Source organism: Equus caballus, chromosome 10, assembly GCF_041296265.1.
Source record: "Equus caballus isolate H_3958 breed thoroughbred chromosome 10, TB-T2T, whole genome shotgun sequence".
Taxonomy (NCBI): Eukaryota; Metazoa; Chordata; class Mammalia; order Perissodactyla; family Equidae; genus Equus; species Equus caballus.
Window position 1 is genome coordinate 90,877,152 of NC_091693.1, and position 21,377 is coordinate 90,898,528.

At 47.3% G+C, this 21,377-nt stretch overlaps 1 protein-coding gene and 1 long non-coding RNA gene across 3 annotated transcripts; one reads left to right on the top strand and one right to left on the bottom strand.

Moving 5' to 3' along the window:
- Positions 1 to 9,935: 9,935 nt before the first annotated feature.
- On the bottom strand, positions 9,936 to 14,604 carry LOC111775396 (uncharacterized). The gene is made up of 2 exons (XR_002811078.2): positions 14,075 to 14,604; positions 9,936 to 11,467 (listed from the first exon to the last, which is right to left on the bottom strand). It is a non-coding gene; the product is annotated as an uncharacterized lncRNA (long non-coding RNA).
- A 35-nt stretch (positions 14,605 to 14,639) lies between these two features.
- HEBP2 (heme binding protein 2) lies at positions 14,640 to 21,046 on the top strand. Of its 2 annotated transcripts, none has more exons than XM_023651198.2 (4): positions 14,640 to 14,839; positions 15,381 to 15,516; positions 16,196 to 16,376; positions 18,996 to 21,046. In XM_023651198.2, exons 1-4 carry the CDS (start codon positions 14,738 to 14,740, stop codon positions 19,192 to 19,194), a joined length of 618 nt encoding a protein of 205 aa, XP_023506966.1. In that variant the 5' UTR covers positions 14,640 to 14,737; the 3' UTR covers positions 19,195 to 21,046. The 2 variants fall into 2 exon arrangements, with proteins under 2 accessions (XP_023506966.1, XP_023506965.1); XM_023651197.2 differs by having other exon boundaries at positions 14,659 to 14,839; positions 15,348 to 15,516.
- Positions 21,047 to 21,377: the final 331 nt, after the last annotated feature.

A 21,377-nucleotide genomic window follows, 5' to 3' on the forward strand; every position in this document is an offset into this window, starting at 1 on the left:
GCCATGTGATTGAGAAAAAACATTAGAATTGCCAGTGAACATGGGAACGAGCTCTGAAGAGAAAGAAAATAGAAAAAGGCTGATATCCAAAGGTAACGGCTTTTGCCACCAAATAAAACTTTTCTTCCTGCACAAGTTTCCCAGGGTCCCCTGGCTTCACTGCTGTGAGGGCTCTAAGACGGCTAGAGAGTTCCAGAAGGAAGGAAAACGCCTCTGCAGCCGCAGTGGTCGGTTGTCTGTTGTAAGTGATGGGGAAACATGTTTCCGTGTTAACAGTGAAAGTGCAGACACTCGAGAACATTCTGGTTACAGAACAATAAAGCTCCAAACCGACCTCCTTCATGGTGTGGCTCTTGCTCCCTCATCCTCAGATCTGCTCCCTGGAGAGGGAGGTGTCCCACAGTGTGGCGGCAGCACAGAGCTCCTGCCACATCACGTTATCGGGGGACACGACGGCTCAGTGGGCGGCCATTGCCCAGCAGAGTAGCTGTCAGTCTAACAGTGGAAAGTGAAGGTCAAGATTCTGGGTCACGTGGTAAAGAGAGACCCGGGGACCTTACAGGTCCCACAGTTCACACTTGCTTCACAGGTGTCAGAGCCAGAGCTTCGAGAGCTTAACTCACGTGTCCAAGGTTAGACCCTCCCGAGGACAGAGTGGGCACCAGAACCCTGCCTCTTGGTCCTGGCGGAGCAACTCCCGCCGCACCGGGGCCTCCCAGGAAACGCTCCGGGGCAGGCAGGCCGAGCGCAGTGGAGTCTGGAGTGGAGGGAGACCTCCCCCCGACGTTCAAATGGGCAGCCAGCCTGAGGGGTCACGGACCACTTGGGAGCGGTCAGATGACCCCTGGAGGTGGCAGGCAGTCCGGAGGGTGACATGGAGAGTTCTTAGCTCTTACTCAATGCTATGATTTTGGAGGGAAACTACTTTTCTTTCTTTCTTTCCTGGGGCACAGTACCCTCCTCACATGCTGATGGCAGCAGCAGTGGCAATGGCAGAAGTGTGTTTGTGCTTCTGTTAGTGTCTTTTTTTAAAGGGAAATATTTTCCAAATTCAAAAGATACTTCCACTGGAGAAAAAATGGAATTACAGTGTGAGCTATTGTCCCTTTCACTGAGAATAATAAAAAACATCCAATCTTTATAAAGTTAGTTTCCCCCTCAACCCAGACACCCCCGTCAACATCTGGCAGTTGTCCGACACCTCAGAATGTGACTCTGCGACTGCCCGCCACATCGATTCACAGACTTTAGACCTACGCATAAGGTAATTGTGCAAATATCTACTTCCCTTTGGATAAGCAATCTGAGAAGATACCAGGACACAAGAAGCATGGTTTGTTTACTATGTGTTCTATTTCTCTATACTTAAAAAAATATATTTTTAAACAAGCGAAATAGTACATACATTTTGCACTGTGGCTTATAATTTCCTAAAATGAAACAGTTTACATGGAGGTCAACACCAGCTTTGGATGTTGATATTGAATCACATATCAGTTTATTTCTATAAAATTATTTACTATAACATCTTACGTTTTAAAGATAAATTTATCAGAATCATACATTGCTATTTAAAATGAATTTCTTCTCTATAATTGGTAGTTTATTTTATGATTTTAAATACTCCTCAGTTTCAACGATGGTGATAAAAAGTTCAAAGTGAGTATTTTTTAAAAGTGTGTGTTGGAGCCGGCCCGGTGGCACAACAGTTAAGTGCACACGTTCTGCTTCGGTGGCCTGGGGTTCTCTGGTTCAGATCCCGGGTGCGCACATGGCACTGCTGGGCAAGCCATGCTGTGGTAGGCGTCCCACATATAAAGCAGAGGAAGATGCGCATGGATGTTAGCTCAGGGCCAGTCTTCCTCAACAAAAAGAGGAGGATTGGTAGCAGTTAGCTCAGGGCTAATCTTCCTCAAAAAAAAAATAAAAAATAAAAAATTGTGCGTTATTGTTATTCAAGTGTCAGTATATTTTAGTTTCTGCAGCATCACTGTCTTTATAAAATTGCTGAAAATGTTCGTGTTTGTATATTTTTCACATACTTTTTTGAACAAAAAGACAGACAAAGCTAGAATAAAGTGCAATACTCAAGTTGGTATAGCATTATAATTTATGACATAATGGTCTGTTCATGAAATGTAACTGCACTGAACAAGACTTTCTGGACTTATACATGGCAAGTACTTTTTTTTTTAACAATTGCTTTTTTGTTGTTGTTGTTGCTCAGTAATCCACTGTATTTATTTATTTTTTACCTTTTAACTCCCTTCACTCATTTTGGCCACCCCCACACCTCACCTCTGGCAACCACCAATCTGTCCTCTGTACCTATGAGCTCACTTTTTATTTTAAGATTCCGCATATAAGAGAGATCATACAGTATTTGTCTTTCTCTGTCTGACTTTTTTCACTTAGCACAATGCCCTCGAGGTCCATCTATGTTGTTGCAAATGGCAAGATTTCATTCTTTTTTATGGCTGAATAATATTCCACTGTGTGTGTGTGTGTGTGTGTGTGTGTCTGTCTGTCTGTCTGTCTGTCTGTCTGTCTGTGTGGATATATACACCACATCTTCTTTATCCATTCATCCGTCGATGGGCACCCAGGTTGTTTCCAAGTCTTGGCTGTTGTGCATAATGCTGCAATGAACACAGGGGCACAGGTATCTTTGAGTTAGTGTTTTTGTTTTATTCAGACAAATACCTATGAGTGGAATTGCTGGATCATATGGTAGTTCTATTTTAACTTCTTGAGGAAGCTGCATGCTGTTTTCCATAGTGGCTGCGCCAATTTACATGCCCACAAACAGAGCACAAGGGTTCCCTTTTCTCCACATCCTCACCAACACTTGTTATCTCTTGTTTTTGATAATAGACATTCTAACAGGTGTGAAGTGATATCTCATCGTGGTTTTGACTTGCTTTTCCCTGATGATCAGTGATGTTGAGCATCTTTTCGTGTCCCTGTTGGCCATCTGTATGTCTTTTCTGGGAAAAGGTCCATTCAGATCTTCTGCCCATTTTTTAATCAAATTGTTCATTTTCTTTTTGCTGTTGAGTTGTGTGAGTTCTTTATATATTTTGGAGATTGGCCCCTTATCAGGTATACGACTTTCTATTTTTGTTGTTTTCACAATACAAAATGCAAACTAGTCAACCCTTTGATGGTTCAAAATGAACAAAAATGGTAGCTTTTTTAATCTTTTTTTACATGAACATCTTTATGATAGATATACAAGGTGGTACAGTTTTAGAAAAATAACAAAATAAGCCAAAAGAGAATACATTTCTTTTTAAATGTAATCTGATAGAAATAACAGTATCTTTGAAGACTGAAGCAAAATATAACCTATTTGAGTGAAAATCAGTAAAACTTCTTTCACGAAAATTGTACTGGGCAACTCCCTAACAATCTTTCAGGGAAGCAAACAAACAAATGGAAATGAACGCTCAGCCGGCAGCCTTCTTCAGATTTTTTTATCCTAAGAATCTAGCTCTGTGCCACCCTTGGCGGAACCCCCAGCTGCCTTCTCCTCCTCTTCCTTGCTCACCGGACTCTGATTTGTCCTTCAAGACGTAAAGGGAGAGAGCTACACAGGAGGAGAGGCTTGTTCTGAAAAAGCTTGCCTCGTATTAAAAATAAGTACATGGAGGAAAATACTCTGCCTCTTTGCTGGATGTTATGTGTCTGCACGTGATGCCTGGGGCTGCTACAGCCATCTTGCAACTGTGAGGCAAGACATCAGCCAGGACTAGTATTGAGGCTAGTGGAGTAGAAAGATGAGAAACAGCTGGGCTAATGACATTGTGGAGCAGCTGAATTAACGCTGCAACGGTCTACATTTTAATGAGCGAATACCTTTCCTACTGCTTTAAGCCGTTTCAGCCAGGCTTGTTACTTGTAGACAGAAGCATCCCAAGTGCTACAGTCTCTAAGGCTGTTAGGAAACACCTGCATCTGTCCTGGTAAGATGCGTTTAAAATAAGTATTCAATTTGAGGACCCATGAAGATGTTATCAGAGATCTAGGGAGGAAACATTCTCTCTTATGGAACCAAACTAAAACAGCGAAGCAGGTAAACTACTAGCCAGGGGTCGTCAAACCGTGAGCCCACCGGCCAAACCCCATTGACCACCTGTTACTGTGCATCCTGCAAGTTGAGAAAGGTTTTTACATATTCAAATAGTTGAAAAAAACATCAAAAGAAGAAGAATATTTCATGAAATGAAAATTACATGAATTCAATCTTGGTGTTCAGAAATAAAGTTACTGGAACGCAACGCGGCCCACGGACCTACGGCTGCTAAGTTGGCTGATTAGTTGCAACAGAGACTATCTGACACTCAAGGCATAAAATATTTACTATCTGGCTCTTTAAAGAAAAAGTCCACTGACCTCTGCTGTAGACCAGTGGATTTCAGCCCGGGTTGCGTGGTAGAATTACTCAAGGATCTTTGGAAACACTGACCCCCTGGGGCCAGTTACACAGAAATGGAGCCAGTGATTCCGATATGAACGCGAGGCTGAAGGCCTCTACTCTAGGCAACGTGAGTGGCCACAAAACACAGTGAGCTTCCGTGCAGACAGATGTAAGGGACCGGGTTTAGGAAAACTAGATCTGTGAATCTAGCCGTGAGCCGTCCTCACAACCCAGCATTCTCTACAAACTCTCCCCTGAAGCTGTCAGCCTCGGTGCCAATTTAATTCACAAAGCAGGGTTCACAAGCAGAGCATTAGGAGCAGCCGCGTAAACAGGAAGCCTTGTTCAAATGTTGACACAACTGACAAACACGGTAGTTAGCAACCTAAGGAAGACAGAGTGGAAGGAAGAAAATCCATGTATGAAAGAGCTAGATTGTTCACAGCTGAGAAGAATTTTGGGAAGAAATAATTGGAGCCAGAGGGAGGAAGCCTGGGGGGGGGGGGCGTGCAATAGAAGCAGTGGCTAGAAGGTGGGCGTTTTCCCCAAATTCTACACTGGACCAGAAAAACATCATGAATGCACCTTTTTCTGGCCTGGCAGGTAATGAGCCTGGAAGGCGTCACTCATCCTAACACCAAGAAAGAGCTGAACAAACCGAAAAACAACAACTCTTCCTAGATCCATCAGAGAAGTGAGGTCACGGGGCAAACCACTGCTCCCAAATTAGAGACAGACGGACAGGCAGGTACAGAAAATGCCCACGTACCAGAGGGGAAACCTCCTCTGGAACCAGCACAGGTGGGAACCTGAGGGGCTACTGACCAATGGCTGGACGCTCAGAGGGAACCAACCTGAGAGTTCAGACAGTCGAGGGCCCCACATCCTGGAGCCCGGCCAGGTCCTCACAATGAATCTCAGAGAAAAATCCCCTGTGCTACTGGCATGGGGAGGGAGAAGGAACCATTCTGAAACCCACCAGAGGGCTCTGTTCCTAACAAGGCCCGCCCTCAGGAGAAACTACCTAACCAGAGACTAACTGCCCAGGTTTCACCAGAGCCTAACCGACCTGGGGGAAGGCAACATCCAACCCCAGCCCATCCTACCCATCCTGAACCAGCACTGGGAGGGGAGAAGACCGTGGGCCTAAGAAGCACTTGTGAAGTTCACTGTGCAGAGGGTCAGGCTCACCAAAAGCCTGAGGCATAACCCCAGGACCACAGGAGACCTCCCCCAACACCTCCCACAGCACCAAAGCCTGTGTACAGCAATTCATTACCCTAGCACATCAGGTCTGCTAGAAAAAGATTACAAGACGCAGGAAAAGGCAAAAAACAGTTTGAAGAGACAGAGCAAGCATCAGAACCAGTCTCAGATAGGCAGGGATGCTGGAAGAATGAGATCAGGAATTTAAAACAACTATGATTGATAGGTGAGGGGCTCTAATGGATAGTAAACAGCATGCAAATACAGATGGGAATGTAAGCAGAGATGGAAATTCTAAAAAAGAACCAAACAAAAAAGGCTACATATCAGAAACACTGTAAAAGAATGAAGAACACCTTTGATGGGCTTCTTAGTAGACTGGCTGAGGAAAGAATCTGAGCTAGAAGATACCTCGGTAGGAACCTCTAAAACTGAAAAGCAGAGAGGAAAAAAACTGGGGGCTGTCCCCATGGCCTAGTGGTTAAGTTCACACGCTCCTGTTCGGCAGTATGGGGTTCATGGGTCTGGATCCTGGGCACGGACATGCACCGCTCATCAGGCCATGCTTAGGCAGCATCCCACGTGCCACAACTAGAAGAATCCACAACTAGAGTATACAATATGTACTGGGGGGTTCTGGGGAGAAGAAGAAAAAAAGAAGATTGGCAACAGATGTTAGCTCAGGAGCCAATCTTAAAAAAAAAAAGAAAAAAACTGAAAAAAAAAAAGAAACAATATCTAAGACTATGAGACAACTACAAAAAGTGCTACATACGTGTAATGGGACACCAGAAAGAGAAGAAAGAGCAAGGAAGAGAAGAACCAGTTAAAGCAATAATGACTGCAAATTTCCCCAAATTAACATCAAACCACAGATTCAGGAAGTTCAGGGAACATCAAGCAGGAATAATGCCAAAACAAGTCTACCCTGACATATCATATTCAAACTGCAGGAAATCAAAGACAGAAAAATCTTCAAAGCAGCCAGAGGAAAAAAACCCCTTAACTGTGGAGGAGCAAAGATGAGAATTAACATCGATTTCTTCTCAGAAACCAGGCAGGCAGGTGCAGTGAAACATCTGGAGTGTTGAGAGGAAAAAACCGCAAACCCGAATTCTGTGCCCTGCAGAGTTAGTCCACAAAAGTGAAGGAGAAATAACGACTCTCTCAGACCAACACAGACTGCGGGAATCTGTTGCCAATAGATCTACATTGCAAGAAATGTTAAAAGAAGTTATTTAGAGAGAAGGAAAATGATATGTCAGAAACTCAGATACAGAAAGAAAGAGGATTAGAAAAGGAATAAGTGCAGGTAAAATAAACATTTTTATTTTTCTTATTCTTAATTGACATAACAGATAACAATCTGTTCAAAAATACTAACAGCAAAAATGTACTTGCTGATTGTGGCTTATATATAAGTGAAATGAACGGCAGCGATGACGCAGAACAGGAGGAGGGATTAGGCTAGTCTGCCAGGTTCTCAAGTGCCCACGACGCAGCACAGTGTTATCTGAAAGTGGACTTAGATTAGTTGTAAAGGTATATTGCAAACTCTAGGGCAACCACGGAAAAAAGTGAAAAAAGAAGTATAATTGATAAGCTAAGAAGTGAAAGAAAATGGAATCAGAAAATTTCCTGTTAAAATACCAAGTTGCTACCCACTTTACGGTTATAACATTTAAGAAAGTGTAAACTATTGTCGACGAAAATAACCCACAACCAATCTATAAATGAAAATTTGGGAGAGTTTATTCTGAGCTAAAATGTGAGGACCATGGCCCATGGCCTTTCTTCCCAAAGGAAGAAAGGGCACCAAAGAAGTGGGGTGTACAGAGTGGTTATATACCCCCAAAGAGGATGTTTCACATATGACTGAAATGTCCCTTTTACAGTAGTCACGAGTCTGCTCTGTCGGCACAGCGCTTGATGGACACAGCAGGTAGGTCTGCTGTCTCGGTGGGCACAGCAGGGTGGCAGGTCTGTTGTCTTGAGCTGGGCGGTTCGCAGGTGAGCTGGGTGGTCAAAGGTGAGTGCAACAATCAGTTCCTAGTCTAAGGAAAGATGCTTATCCCCAAGGAAACGCCAATGTGGGGAAAGCCAATATCAACTCCTCAATTTGTGCAATAAATATGAACCTGGAAAAAAATCCCCATATGAATTTATATTCATATAAAACCTATATTTGTATAAATATACATTTATGAATATAGAATAAAATTTATAAAAATAATACACTATGCAAATAACCTTCCTTCAGTGTAAATACAAGCCCGCTATCCAGAGTCAACCCAAGAGGTACTGCAGGGCAGAATGGGTGTGAGACCCTAAACCAGGTTCCAATGGGACCAGAGACCAGGAAGGTCGTCCAAATCAACGTTCTTCAAAGCACAGTCCATGAAATGGTGCTGGCTCACACATTATTCGTTACCAGTCCGAGGTAAGATAAACAGAGAAATTGACAGCAAGCGTTCAGAAATGTCGTAGGAATTTAACATTTTTACAAAGTCCACGCACATGATCAGGGACTCATCTCACTGAGCAGTATACAGACGATCAAATTATTGCTGAACTCTTGGGCTAGGCAGCACAAGTGAGCTGCGTACAGGCTTGCATAGTACAATTACGTCTTGGTTTATGATGCACGGAATTTTCTTCAAAGTGAGGGGTCCTTCATCACAGAGAGCTTGAGAAAAAATGATCCCTAAGACAAGATTCCTCAGACGCTGCTGCTCAACTTTCCCTCCACCAGGGAGTCAGTTCTTCATCTGCCACCAACCTCTCCACACCTGGGACTCATTCTGCACAAGCCGACCCAACAATCTGGGGTGTAGACTGCCAGGGGACCATGATGAGGGACCCACAACCAGGCTGCAAACCTTCTGGTTCAGGAGGGGTGCGCTCAGGGCTGGGGCAGACGGCTCCCTCCTCAGAAGCAGAAGCATTGAAACGCTCTAACGCCTCTGTGTAAAGAAGTTGTTAGGGAGTCAGTGTAATTCCCACCAAGTCTTTAATTTGTCCTGATCCAGAAACAATGTAACAATTTATGGCAACAGCAAAAGCCCCATACAAAGGAACATCCTAGCTGCCTTAACTTTCTAGGAAATGGCCCTTAATCAAGTGGCTCATTAGAAACATTTCTGTCAGCTGCATCAAGCATTTAGTTTCCTTGAAGAGCTTTTTGGAATGGGTGCTGTCTGGCTGTGGTGCATTTGGTTGTCTACTTACTTCAAAGCATGAACATTTAACACCAGTATGGACATCTCTCCTTTTCTATAAACACTCACCACAGCCTTGGAGTTAGACCTGAGCCTCATACTGATTATAATTGATATTTCAATTTTTAAAGGCATCCCAGCTTTAGACCTTAGCTTTCTTAGCCTCATCCCCACATTCAATAAATGTTTCTTCATTTTCCGTGGCCCATGAGAAAGGTGGTTCACAGCTGTTCCAAAAACCCTTGCTCATGTGGAGGACTGGAATTGGCCACCCCAAGATATATCTCTTTGGCATGAAGATTATTTGGGGCTGGTTACTTTTAATAAACTGCAGACGGGAAAGGAACTCTGAGGAGTAGAATTTACTTACCCTTTGTTGAGCGATATTTACATTGTAAAGGAAATCTCTATCTGTAAAGGTGTCTCCCTCTCTGTACCAGGAAGAAGGGGGATGACCTTATCTCTAGAAACTCTTATCAATGCAGAAGGCAGGACTTAAATCTGCATAATAATCGTATTCCTGTTTACTGTGCTTGTCTGGTAACCTCCTGTAACTGACTCCCCCCACCCCAACATCCTCCTTTGTCTTTAGCTGAAGATGATATTTAAGGTGGTGGCTTCAGCCATTTTGGCGAGTTGCTCAGGTTGCCTGAGCCTCTCCCATGTACACACGTTATAAAGCTTTGTTTAATTTTCTCCAGTTATTCTGTCTCATGTGAACTTAATTCGTTCTCCAGCCAGAAGAACCCAGAGAGGGTAGAGGAAATGTCTTCCTCCCCTACACTCACTCTCTAGTGTCTGACAAATTCTGACTGATGTTCATGTAACATTTATCAAGCAATTATGTGTTGGCACTGAGCAAAGTGCTTAGGACAGCTTCGTGGGCATGTTGTGTCTAAATAACGGAGGAGTATTGTAATTCTCACCAAAATAGAGGAGAAGCCAGGCAAAAGGAAAGATTACATTTCCTATTAAAATACCAAATTGCTACCCACTTTACAGTTATCATATTTAAGATAAACTATAAAAAGCCCAAATAATTAATTACATTGTAGGTGCAAGAATGGCCCCAGAGTAAATGATGACCAGACTGTGAAACATGTGAACCACATTTTATTCATCACTAAACCCCACCGGCACCTACAGCACCGCCCACAGAAGACCTCTTCTGGTTATTATTCCTGAAAAATAAATCACTCCAAGTGTAGTGGCATAAAAAACAACCATTTTATGAGGCTCAGATTCTGTGGGATCTGCAGGGATAGCTTGTGTCTGCGCCACCACTGCTGGGGCCTCAGTGTGGAGGGGTCGAGGATGCCTGGAGGTGACTCGATGCAGACGCCGGAGCCGCACAAACACTGGGTCCCTCACACGTGGTGGCTGACGCCCCCTGTCAGCAGGCCCTCAGCCAGGAACCTGTATGTGGCTCTCCAGGAGTCTGCTGGGCGTCCTTTGGCATGGCTGTTGGCGCTCTGTGTCCTTAGAACTATGTGGAGGTCTTGAGTGGCCCAGCCTTAGAAGTTACAGTGTCGCCTCTGCTGTAGTCATAAGCCTGCCCAGTTTCAAGGAAAGGGAGCCTGGACCTCCCTCCCTCGATGGGAGGTGTGTCGAAGCCACATTATAACCAGCATGTTGGATGGGAGATAATGTTGCAACCTGCCACAAGTGAGGAACAATCAGGGAATGACTAAATGGCACCAGCGATTGGCGTTGGTGCTTCTTTCAAATATCTGAGTTCTTTGAGATCACAGCGCGACTGCGCTTTCTCACCCTCTGGAGGTCAGTCAAGGCCTGAGGATTTGCTTTGGTCAATGAAATAGAGATGGAAGTGACTTAGTAACTTATTGCAGGAAGGAGTCACAGCCAATACTTATGACTCACAGATTCCACATTTGCAAATTCACCTACTTGCTAGTATATATTTGTAACTCCAAAATCAACACTGACAGCACTTTCTTGGCCGCTGATGGACATGTGCATGTGTAGAGCCATGAAACTTAGAGCTACCAGCTGCACATTCCCAGCTGAGGTCGAACAAGGCTGCTCTCAGCCTTCTAGGTTCAGCTCTCGCACGGTGAACAGCATCCTTTTCACAGTCCATTTGGTGCCATGTCTGTCATGTTTTTACATTTTGGTTGGTGATTTCAGTTTAGAACGGCCCCAGGCATGGTGCTGAAGTGCTGTCTAGCATTCCCAAGCACAGGGCTGCGATGTGCCTTTCAGAGAAGATACATGTCATAGAAACGTCATGAAGGCACGAGTTACTGTGTTGTTGGTTGAGTTCAACATTATCAAATCAACAATATGTATTAAATAAGTTATTTTTATACAATAACACATAAAACAAGGTTCTATGTCAATCAGTTGACAAAAATGTGTGACCACAGGCTCACAGGAACCTAGGTCTGCATTTCCTCTAGAAGCAATGGTTTGGGTTCCCTGACTCAGTGTGTGTGGTGACTTTATAGGACTTGTGGCTGCCGAGAATAATGACCCGCTGTAATCAGCGCTGGGGGCTCTCCAGGGTCTCCTCCCCTGCTGGGCGACGTGGAGGCACCTGCTGGTGTAGCGCCACACTGCCCATCACGTGTGCTGCACGGCTTACACACACATCTTCTTCCTGCTGTCACAGAAACATTAATTATGAGCTAATAGGAAGAAAAATTTTACCTTAATTAATTAACAAGAAAACGAGCTAGATTACTTTGACATATGGGTATAAAACCTGAGCCTTCTGAATTTCATTGTTTGTTCTAAATGAAATCCTAGTATTTTGAAATCCTTTTCTTTCTTTCCTTAAGTTCTTTTATATCATTATCACCTCTTAAATAAAAATAATTCAGCTCAGTCACTTGCTGTTATCTTCATCAACTGTATATTTCACACACTCTAAAATGGTCTCCAAATTTAGCCTCAGTTTTTCCACAACTAAAATGTCCCCCCCAAAAGGCATAGATAACTGTAAAAGGTACTCTGCGGATGAAAAGAACAACAGATTTCTTAAGCAACAATATAAATTATTTCCTTTTTCTCTCTAAAAAAATACTTTCTATTAGGTAAAATTATATTCTCAACTTTGCAGTCTCCTAAGCAATGGGTCACGTCTGTTACATAAGTTAAAATAAACAGGTTATTTTAAAAATAAGTCAAAATCCATTATTTAGCCTTCACTCAATAATTCAAACTTAGTTCTGCATAATAGACGATTTGATATAAACAAAAGAAGGTGCCATGTGTCGGAGGCCACTGCTCCTTTGGGCAGCGAAGGGGATGGGAAAGAGAGGGCGTCAACTACCCTACAAGCACCGGGTCCACACAATGGGGTATCATCCAGCAATAAGAGGAAGGAAGCGCCGACACCTGCTACAATGTGGTGGAACCTTGAAACATTCCACTAAGTGAAAGAAGCCAGTCACAGAAGACCACATATTGTATGACTCCATTTGTAGGAAATGTGCAGAACAGGGAAATCCACAGAGACAGAAGGGAGACGAGTGATATCACGCCAGGGGCTGGGCGGGGGGAGGCGGGCAGCGACTGCTACACTGCGCAGGGTTTCTTTGTGGAGTGATGAAGTGTTCTGGAATTAGATCGTGATGATGGTTGTGCAACACAGTGAATATCCTAAAAATTGCTGAATCACACACTTTAAAATGGTGACTTTCATGTTACGTGAGTTATATCTCAAAAAAAAGTTTTTAAAGCGTTAGGCACACCCATGAGGATGGCTATAATAAAAAAGCCAGATAATAACAAGTGCTGGTGAGGATGTGGAGAAACAGAAAGCTCACACCTCGCTGGTGAAAATGTAAAATGTGCCACCACTTCAAAAACAGTCTGGCAGTTCCTTAAAAAGTCAAATAGAGAGTCACCGTCTGAGCCAGCAATTCCAACACTGGGTTCTGACCCAAGGAGAAATGAAAATGTCGTATGGAAGACTGTGCATGAATGCTTGTGGCAGCCAGAAGTTTGAAACAACTGAGCCAGAAGTTTGCACACCAACTGACGAGTGGATAAATACAATGTTTATCCAACAGATATTTTTCCGCTAAGAGAAGGGATGAAGTACTGACACCTGCTACAACCTGGATGAACCTTGAAAACATTTTGCTACGTGCAAGAAGCCAGTCATAAAGGATGGCTTACTGCATGCCATGGTCTGCATGGTTGTGTCACTCAAAATGCACAGGTTCAGGGGCTGGCCCGGTGGTGTAGTGGTTAAGCTCTCGCACTCCACTTTGGTGGCCTGGATCCCAGGTGTAAACCTGGCACCATTTGTCAAGCCACGCTGTGGCAGCATCCCATATACAACAGAGGAAGATTGGCACAGATGTTAGGTCAGGGCCAATCTTCCTCACACACACACAAAATGCATAGATTGAAAACCTAATGCCCAGTGTGATGGTATTAGGAGGCAGGGCCTTTGGGAGGTAATTGGTTAATTAGGAACAGGATTCATGCCCTTATTAAAGAACACAGAAAGCCCCCTGGCCCCTTCCACTGTGTGGGGGTGCCACCAGCGGTCTGCTGCCAGGAAGAGGGCCTTCACCCCTGATCCTAGACTTCCAGCCTCCAGAACTGTGAGAAATGGGTTTGTGGTTTACAAACCCGTAATACCGGGTGCGGTCTGTGGTGTTTTGTTGCAGCAGCCTCAGTGTATTAACACACTGTGTGATTCTTTCTACGAAATGTCCAGAACAGGCAAACCTGTGCAGACAGAGGTCAGGGATGTCGTCCTCCAGGGCTGGAGACAGGGGAATCGGGGTGATGGCTGAAGGTATGGGTTTCTTTCCGGGGGATGTGTGATAACAATGTTTTTAAATTGATTGTGTTGATGGTTGCACAACTGTGAATATACTACCACCACTGAAAGGCACACTGCAAACAGTAAATTATATGGTATTTAAATTACATGTCAATAAATTTCTCAGAAAAAATAAAGAATAAACCTAACCAGGGGCTGGCCTCACTGCCGAGTGGTTAAGTTTGTGCTCTGCTTCGTCAGCCCAGGGTCTCGCAGGTCCGGACCCTGGGCGCAGACATGGCACCGCTCATCAGGCCATGCTGAGTCTGTGGCCCACACAGCAGAGCCAGAAGGACCTGCAACTAGAATACACAACTATGCGCTGGGGGAGGGGGGCTTTGGGGAGAAGAAGAAAAAAAACACTGGCAACAGATATTAGCTCAGGAGCCAATCTTTAAAAAAAAAAAGATGAAATCTAACCAAAACCTTTTTAAAGCGCTGCAGTCCGGCGGAGTCGCTGCTCTCCCCTCTGCTGCCGCACCTTCCCAGCCTGGTGGGTCAGCGCGATGACTCAGAGATTTTCTCCAGGTGCAACTGTGGCCTCACCCACCTCCTCCCTCGAAAGGCCCTCCTTCCAGATCTGAGGGCGGCCACTTGCTCCTGGCTGCGTCCCCGGACACAACCCGCGCTCCGAGCCCACGGCCATGCGGTGCAAACCACTCAGTGGGGATCCGAGCCCCCCCCACCTAGAGCAGGCTCACCCCTCCTTTCACGGAGGGCGGGGCGCTCACACTCGCCTACTCGCGCCGGCAGAACCCGCTCCCAGCGCGGGCGGGACGGCGCAACAGGTTCCGAGCCGGTGACACCGGAAGCCCCGGCTCCACAGTGGACACCTCCGCGCCTGTTGATAGAAAGCAAGGGCGCGGCGCGCAGGGCCTGCGGTCCGGTCTCCGGGCTCGGGCCTCAGGCGCGCGCAGGAACCCCGCAGCGGGCGCGGCCGGCGGAGCTGCAGCGTCGGGGGCGGGTCTCGGCGGGAGGAGGGACCGGGGCGGGGCGGGGACGCGGGGGCGCGCGCGGCGGGAGGAGGGCGGTGTCCGGGGCGGCCCCTCCCGCAGCCCCCCAGGCTTTCCCGCAGCGTCGGCGCCGCCGATGGCCGAGGTGCCGGAGCCCGAGCCGGGGGCGGCCGAGGGCTGCGCGGCCGGAGCCGTGGAGACGCCGGGCTGGACGGCGCCCCGGGGCGCGGGCCCCCAGGTGGGCGCGGGCGCGGCGCGGAGGGCGCGGGCCGGCGGGGCGCGGGGCCGAGTTCGGGTGATTTGAGCGAGGCCGGAGGGTCCCGCGGATTTTGGTAAAAGGCACGACTTTTAAAATGGCCTGAGCCGAAGCCCAGCCTTCACCAACGGGAGAATTCGGTGGTTTAGCCGTGACTCGGTACTGGGCATCGTCCCAATGTCTTGTCTTTGCCGTGGAAAAAAGAAAAGATCCCATTAAGCCCCGGAACCCGCGGTGGGACCCCAGGCTGCGGGGCGTGGCGGGGCTTGTTCCGGACTTGAACTCAGTGGACCGCCACCCCCCGGAGGGCCTCTAACCCGATGAGGGGGTTGTCAGGTCCCTAACCCGGGGCGAGGGCCCGGATCTCTCACCCAGGGGCGGGTCTCTAACCCGGGGAGGGGGGTGGTCCCGGATCTCGAACCCGGGGAGGGGCCGGGCGCCCTGACCCAGATCCTGCGCGGGCTGGCGCGTCGCGGTCCTGCCGCCTTAGGCTCGTTGCCCGGGTTTTCCGTGTCCCGTTCAGCCCGGGAGCTACGAGACCCGGCACTACGGACCGGCCCGCTGGGTCAGCACTCGCGTGGAGTCCGCGGACTGGGACTCCGCCGTCCAGACGGGCTTTGCCAGGCTGAACAGCTACGTTCAAGGCAAAAACGAGACAGGTGCGAGGGGCATATACCTGGTGATTGTGTGCGTCCTGGTTGAGTCCCCCGGCTTACTGTTGAGTTTTAGCTTTTTAAAGAAATATCCTTTAGAATAGAAAAATATTCTAAGACAGAACATGAAAGACAGTGTTCGAAGACAGGGCTATGCCCAGGACCCTGGCGGCGTCTGGGGGGGCGGTGCTCCTTGTCTGCGAGCCTGCTGGGTGAGCCGGGGCTCCTCATGGCCGGTGCTTCGACGTCATTCGCGCCTGGGTGTGAGAGGCGAGGAAGCGGGAGGGCGCAAAGCGGCGGATCCCAAGGCTCAGGACGCGCTTCTGGGTCTGGCTGCACGCTGTTTATTTGGATCGCTTAGCCGAAGGGACCCCCGTGTCTAAATGGTAAAAATAGAGAATAGATTATGTGATCGCTAATTTTCCTTTTTACTCCAATATCTAGGGAATTTATTAACCAAAAATAGTAATAGTACAGAAAGTAATGTGAACAGTGGACAATTGAGTCCTTTTGGCCTTATTTTTTAAAGATGAAAATTATCTTAAAGGTAAATATTTATGTCAGTAAAGTAAATTAAGAAACTCAGATCAGAAAATAATACGTTGAGTTTTTAAAGTAGTTGGACATACACTTCATCTGCTTCCACAATCTCCTTTGTATTCCAATATGTGTTTTCATGGCGCAGAGAAGAAAATAAAGATGACAGCTCCGGTGACGACCTGCGTGGAGCCCGGGGCGGATCCCTTTAGCCAGCCTACCATCACTGTCTCCCTGTATGTACCCTCCGACCAGCAACCTGATCCGCCCAGGCCCTCAGAGGCAGACGTCTTCATTGAAGACAGAGCTGGAATGACCGTGTTTGTGCGGTAAGAGGCGATGACACAGCGGGCACTGCTCCCTCACTTCCTGCTCTCAGTGGGCTCCTGCAGCCTGTCGGTGGATTCTCACCCTTCCATAAAAACAGGTCCAGTGCCTCTGGTGGTGTTTGCCTACTGGCTCGGTTTTGTATGTTACTAAGGGTTTCTTGCAGACATAATCAGTTTATTTAAGGAGGAGTCTGTTCCATACTTTCCACAGATAAGACACAAGACAAATTATACCCCAAAAAAGGCATAAGGCTGCCCTCAGCTGCCATCTAGTCAGCCTGAAAAAAAAGACACAGTGCATGCTCCCCTCCTCCCAGTTGCTAGGCTCTGAGAACCCCAAACCCTCCGTGTCCCCAGCCCGAGGGATGGGAGCTGCTTCCTGCACTGACTGCCTCTGTTGGTCCCGGACTTTTCACACCTCCAGTGCCTTTTTAACTCAGTCCTGACATTAGATTCAGCTGAAATTTAAAAGCACACAAAGTACCTGGTGATAGTGTCCCTGGAGTTCCTGGGTCACTCCCTTCCTCTCCGCCTCACCACCAACCTGGTAAGGAGTTGCCGTCTCTGCCTCCGCCACTCCGTGCGCTCCTCAGCCCCCGCCGTCCGTACAGCCCACCCGTCGCCCTGGAGGCTCCTGTCTCCCTCAGCAGTGCCCTCGTGTCTGTCACGTGCTGGTCCTCCAGGACTTGGATCAGGGGGCACCTCGTCTGGGAGGCCTTCCTCAGCTTCTCCAGCCAACCCGCCGCTCTGTCCTGTTAGTCTGCCTCAGGATGACCTGTGCATAGACGGTGACTTCCTCCCGAACACACGGGGTGTTACTCCACCCACCTCCTTCAGCTCCTGTCAGGGCAGCTGTGTGTATGTGTGTTGGGGGGCGGGGTGTTGGTATATGTTTGTGTGCCGAAGAAAGCCGTGGACAGGTCCGTATGGAACAACGTGTATTCAGAGAGCAGAAGACGGGTTATAATTAGGGGCTCAAGATTTGATTTCAAAGAAGTAGGATCTGAAAACAAATTCCCTTTAGGCAGAACATACTAAGAGCTGGCTATTCATTAAGGAAATAGATAGTAAACTTAGGAACCAATATGTTTCTTAACACCTGGTTTAGAATTATGATCAGTCAACACAATGAAAATTATCTTCGATATTTTAAGTACACTGCACGCGTAGGTAGGTTCCTACACGTATTCAACAAGGATTTAAAAGGTGTTGCACACCAGGAATGACTCCTGGTGCCCGGGAGACACTGAATAAAACAGGCCTAGTTTGTGCCCTTGAGAGCTCGCATCTTGTCTGAAGAGTGGCAGGACTGATCTTTTCCATCGGCATATTGATAATAAAACTTATGCTGGGGCTGGCCCTGTGGCATCATGGATAAGTTCACACACTCTGCTGCAGTGGCCCAGGGTTCACAGGTTTGGAACCTGGGCATGGACCTACACACACTCATCAGCCATGCTGTGGCAGCATCCCACATACAAAATAGAGGAAGATTGGCACAGATGTTAGGGCCAATCTTCCTCACCAAAAGAAAAACAAAACTTATGCTAAAAAAGGCATACTAGGGATATTATTGTTTCTCTGTGTTTCCTATTCTTAACCTTCAAAATAAAACCCATGATGTTTACATGTCAGTGACTCAGCTCGGTCTGTGTGCCGTCCTGATTTAATCTCAGGGTGTGTATGTTTATATACTTTAAAATCTACACTTAACCTTTTATTCTCATTCCCCATTTTATATCTATCTTTTGACTGTCTTTTCTTTCATCCCCATAGCAGCCCCCTAACTAGGACCTTCTCTCCGATGCATTTTCAGTCTGTCTGTCTGCATTCTTAGCTGGATCCGATCAAGTTACCTTCCTGCTCAGCATCTTTCCAGATAATCTCAGAAGGCCTTAGGATGGTGTACCAGGTTCTTCCTCTGGCTCTGACTCACTTCCTGACCTCGTACTCTGCCTCACTATGAACATGCTTTGTAATTTTGCACTTCTCTTCCTTTTCTTACCCCTTGTCTTCCTCTGCCCAGCAAAACCATCCTCAGGTGACACCCCAACCCCGATTTAATCATGTGCTCCGTGTCCCCACACACTCTGGTCCTGTCTCTGTTGAAACTCTTCCATTAAACCATAAATTGAAAACTGTATCATATTCCTCTGTCATACAGTGCCTCCCCTTTGCTGAGGAGAGGAAGAAGGGGAGGTTTGATGGAAAACTGAGTCTGGAAGGGAGGCTTCAGGGGCTTCAGTGAGTCCTGGGATCGGCATGACTGGGTGGCTGTTAGGAATGGACTCCGGCCACCACAGACCTCCTGAGTCTGCATTCTTGCAAGACTCCCGGGTGACTCATACACACGCTGAGGTTTGAGAAGCAGAGTCAGAGCCGGAGATGGTGAACATCCCAAACCCGCCTGCCCGCGGGCGGGGCGTGCTCTCCTGCCTCTCCTCCACGTGCTGAGGTCACGTTGAGACCGGGAGCCAGAGGCGGGACGATCAGCTTAGCTGCCGAGGGGGTGCTTGGAACTGCACTTCTTCCAGCATTTGTGGTGTCGGCTCCTCTCCTCAGACTCACGTTCGCCTCAGCGTTGAAGTCACTCATGGTCATGTACTCTCTCCTTTGTAGGTCTTTCGAGGGATTCTCTAGTGCCCAGAAGAACCGAGAACAACTCCTGACATTGGCAAGCATTTTGAGGGAAGAAGGAAAAGTTTTCGATGAAAAGGTTTACTACACTGCAGGCTACAGCAGTCCTTTCAAATTGCTTAACAGAAACAACGAGGTGTGGTTGATTCAGAAAAATGAACCCTCCGAAGAAAAGGAATGAGAAACAGAGGATGCTCCGTTGCCAGGGGCAGTGCTTCTGTGCGTAGACGTCGCACCACCTGCAATAACCCACGTCTGCCGTCTCCGCTGAGTGTCCCCCTCTGAACTGAGCTTGTTCCCAAGGTGCCTTCTCAATGCTTGCACTCCATCTAGACACACAGGTCAGCTAGCGGGGCAGCATCCCAGACCCTCGGGTGGGTCGCAGCTCGAGCGCGTTACCTCCTCGAGGCTCTGGGAGATGCTGGGTCACCCGCTTCTTCTCTGTATCATAGTCACGGTGCCTTTCTCTGCTTGGATTCGTGTCAGTTGGAGGTCATCCCCTCCAGACATTAGCAATAAAAATGTTAAAGGTATATCCCGTGTGGAACCACTGGGCTGTCGGCCTGGAGAGGTGGTGTGCAGTTGGACACGAAAGTCAGATTGTCTGTTGAGTCCTTGTCCTCGTCAGCCTGCTGCCCGCACCACCCAAGAAAATTCTCACGGTACCCAAAAGTGTCAATAGTATTTCTGACAAAGAATAAGCTTATGAAGTTAGTGACTTCCCATCCTATTCTGATACTCAATAATGGCACAGTTTAAAATGTATACAAACGTGTAATTTCAAAATTCACTTGAATTTTTAAAGTATTTCATGAAGTATTTCTGGAGGTCGTATAAAAATGATTGGCTTTTCAGAGCACGTTGCCACCAAGTCAAGGAGGGTGGAATCCTGTCCTGGGAGTGTTGGAACATGCTTGTCCTGGGGGGACAAAGTCACATTCAGATACCCGGCAGCTGTTGTGGGAGGGGCGCTAGCTCTTCCCTGGGCTCCTAGAGGATGGTGGTTGCGGGAGTGAAAGAGAAAAGCAGTTGGAGCTCAGGGACTTCCCAACAGCTAAAGCTGCCGAGGGTGACACCCTCCCAGGTCCCATCATAGCCTGTGTTTAAGCAGAAACCACGTGATCACTTGCATCAGAGGTCTGAGTATCCAATCGATCCGAGGGTGGGGCAGATGATGCTTGAGGTCCCTTGAACCCCAGTGCTGTACGGTGTCTTGTAAGATGACTCTCCCTAACCTGGCTTCAGTGGGGCGGCGGTTAGCAGTCCCCATAGCTGCCCCGTGTGGATTGCATTGCCTTCTGGGCACCCTTCCAAGCACTTCACAGAGTGACCACATTCAACCCTCGCAGCAACTCTGCTCCACGTTGTATCGTCTCCATTTCACAGATGAGGATGCTGAGGCACAGAGCCGTTAGGGGACCTGCCCTAGGAGCTGAAAGGGCACAGCTGGCTGGAATCCGGGCAGTCTGACTCCTGGGCCCCTGCTGTGGACCGTGTCCCCGGGGAGGTGGCTCCTCAGGAGAGCAGCTATCTCAGGCCGCCAGTGCACTGGGGCACGGAATTGTTCCTCCTGCACAGGACACACGCATAATCAACCTGACTCTGACCTTGGAGACGCCGCTTAGACTGTAGCTGTTGTCACAGAACGTGCTAGATTTCTGGTTGTGATATTATTACGGGGATAAATTTTAAAATCCCAGGCAATTATTTTCCAAAGGCATTTGCTTGCATCGATTATTTATTGATTCATTCCATTTTTGTGCTTACGAGAAAGAAATTAATTTCTTTTTTCACTCATTCACCATCACAAGCTGTCCGGTGGGAGGACGGCTGCCAGCCTTTGGCTGAGGAATGTCACAGCACCAGCCTCTGCTGGTGTGAGGTCAATATTTCCAATATTTACTCTACAGTCCTACATAAATAGGCATCTCTTATGCAGTAAATTCCATTTTAAATGAGAAAAGCATATTTCTGATTAGCAAGATTTAGTTGTAATCTGAAACACGGTCAATAAAAACTTCAATTTTGTACAAGTTCGGGCCATCCGATTTTTACCTCCTCTTCCATAAATCATAACAAAAAAATTTTCAGCCGTAAACTGATCAATGCAGAGATATTTCTCACAGCAGTGAACCACTGATTTTAATCATGTGGCACTGACTGCAGAATAGCCCATGTCCACATTTCTGTTGAGACTTTTCCTCTTTCCTGCAGGAAATCCCTCCAGGGGAACCTCCGCCTTTGCTGTCGGGCTAATTCCCGCTCTGTCCGCCAGCCCTTCCCTTGTCTTCAGGACCTCCAGCCACTGCTCACCTACAGGCCCAGATTCTGCCTGATCCCTCACCCCAAAACTAAGCCAGAGCC

What these genes read in the sequence shown, in the direction of transcription:
- HEBP2 (XM_023651197.2), top strand. Translation starts at nt 14,738, where the DNA reads ATGGCCGAGGTGCCGGAGCCCGAGCCGGGGGCGGCCGAGGGCTGCGCG. An exon ending in CCCGGGGCGCGGGCCCCCAG is followed by an intron (nt 14,840 to 15,347) that starts GTGGGCGCGGGC and finishes CTGCCGCCTTAG; the next exon opens with GCTCGTTGCCCGGGTTTTCC. An exon ending in GGAATGACCGTGTTTGTGCG is followed by an intron (nt 16,377 to 18,995) that starts GTAAGAGGCGAT and finishes TCTCCTTTGTAG; the next exon opens with GTCTTTCGAGGGATTCTCTA.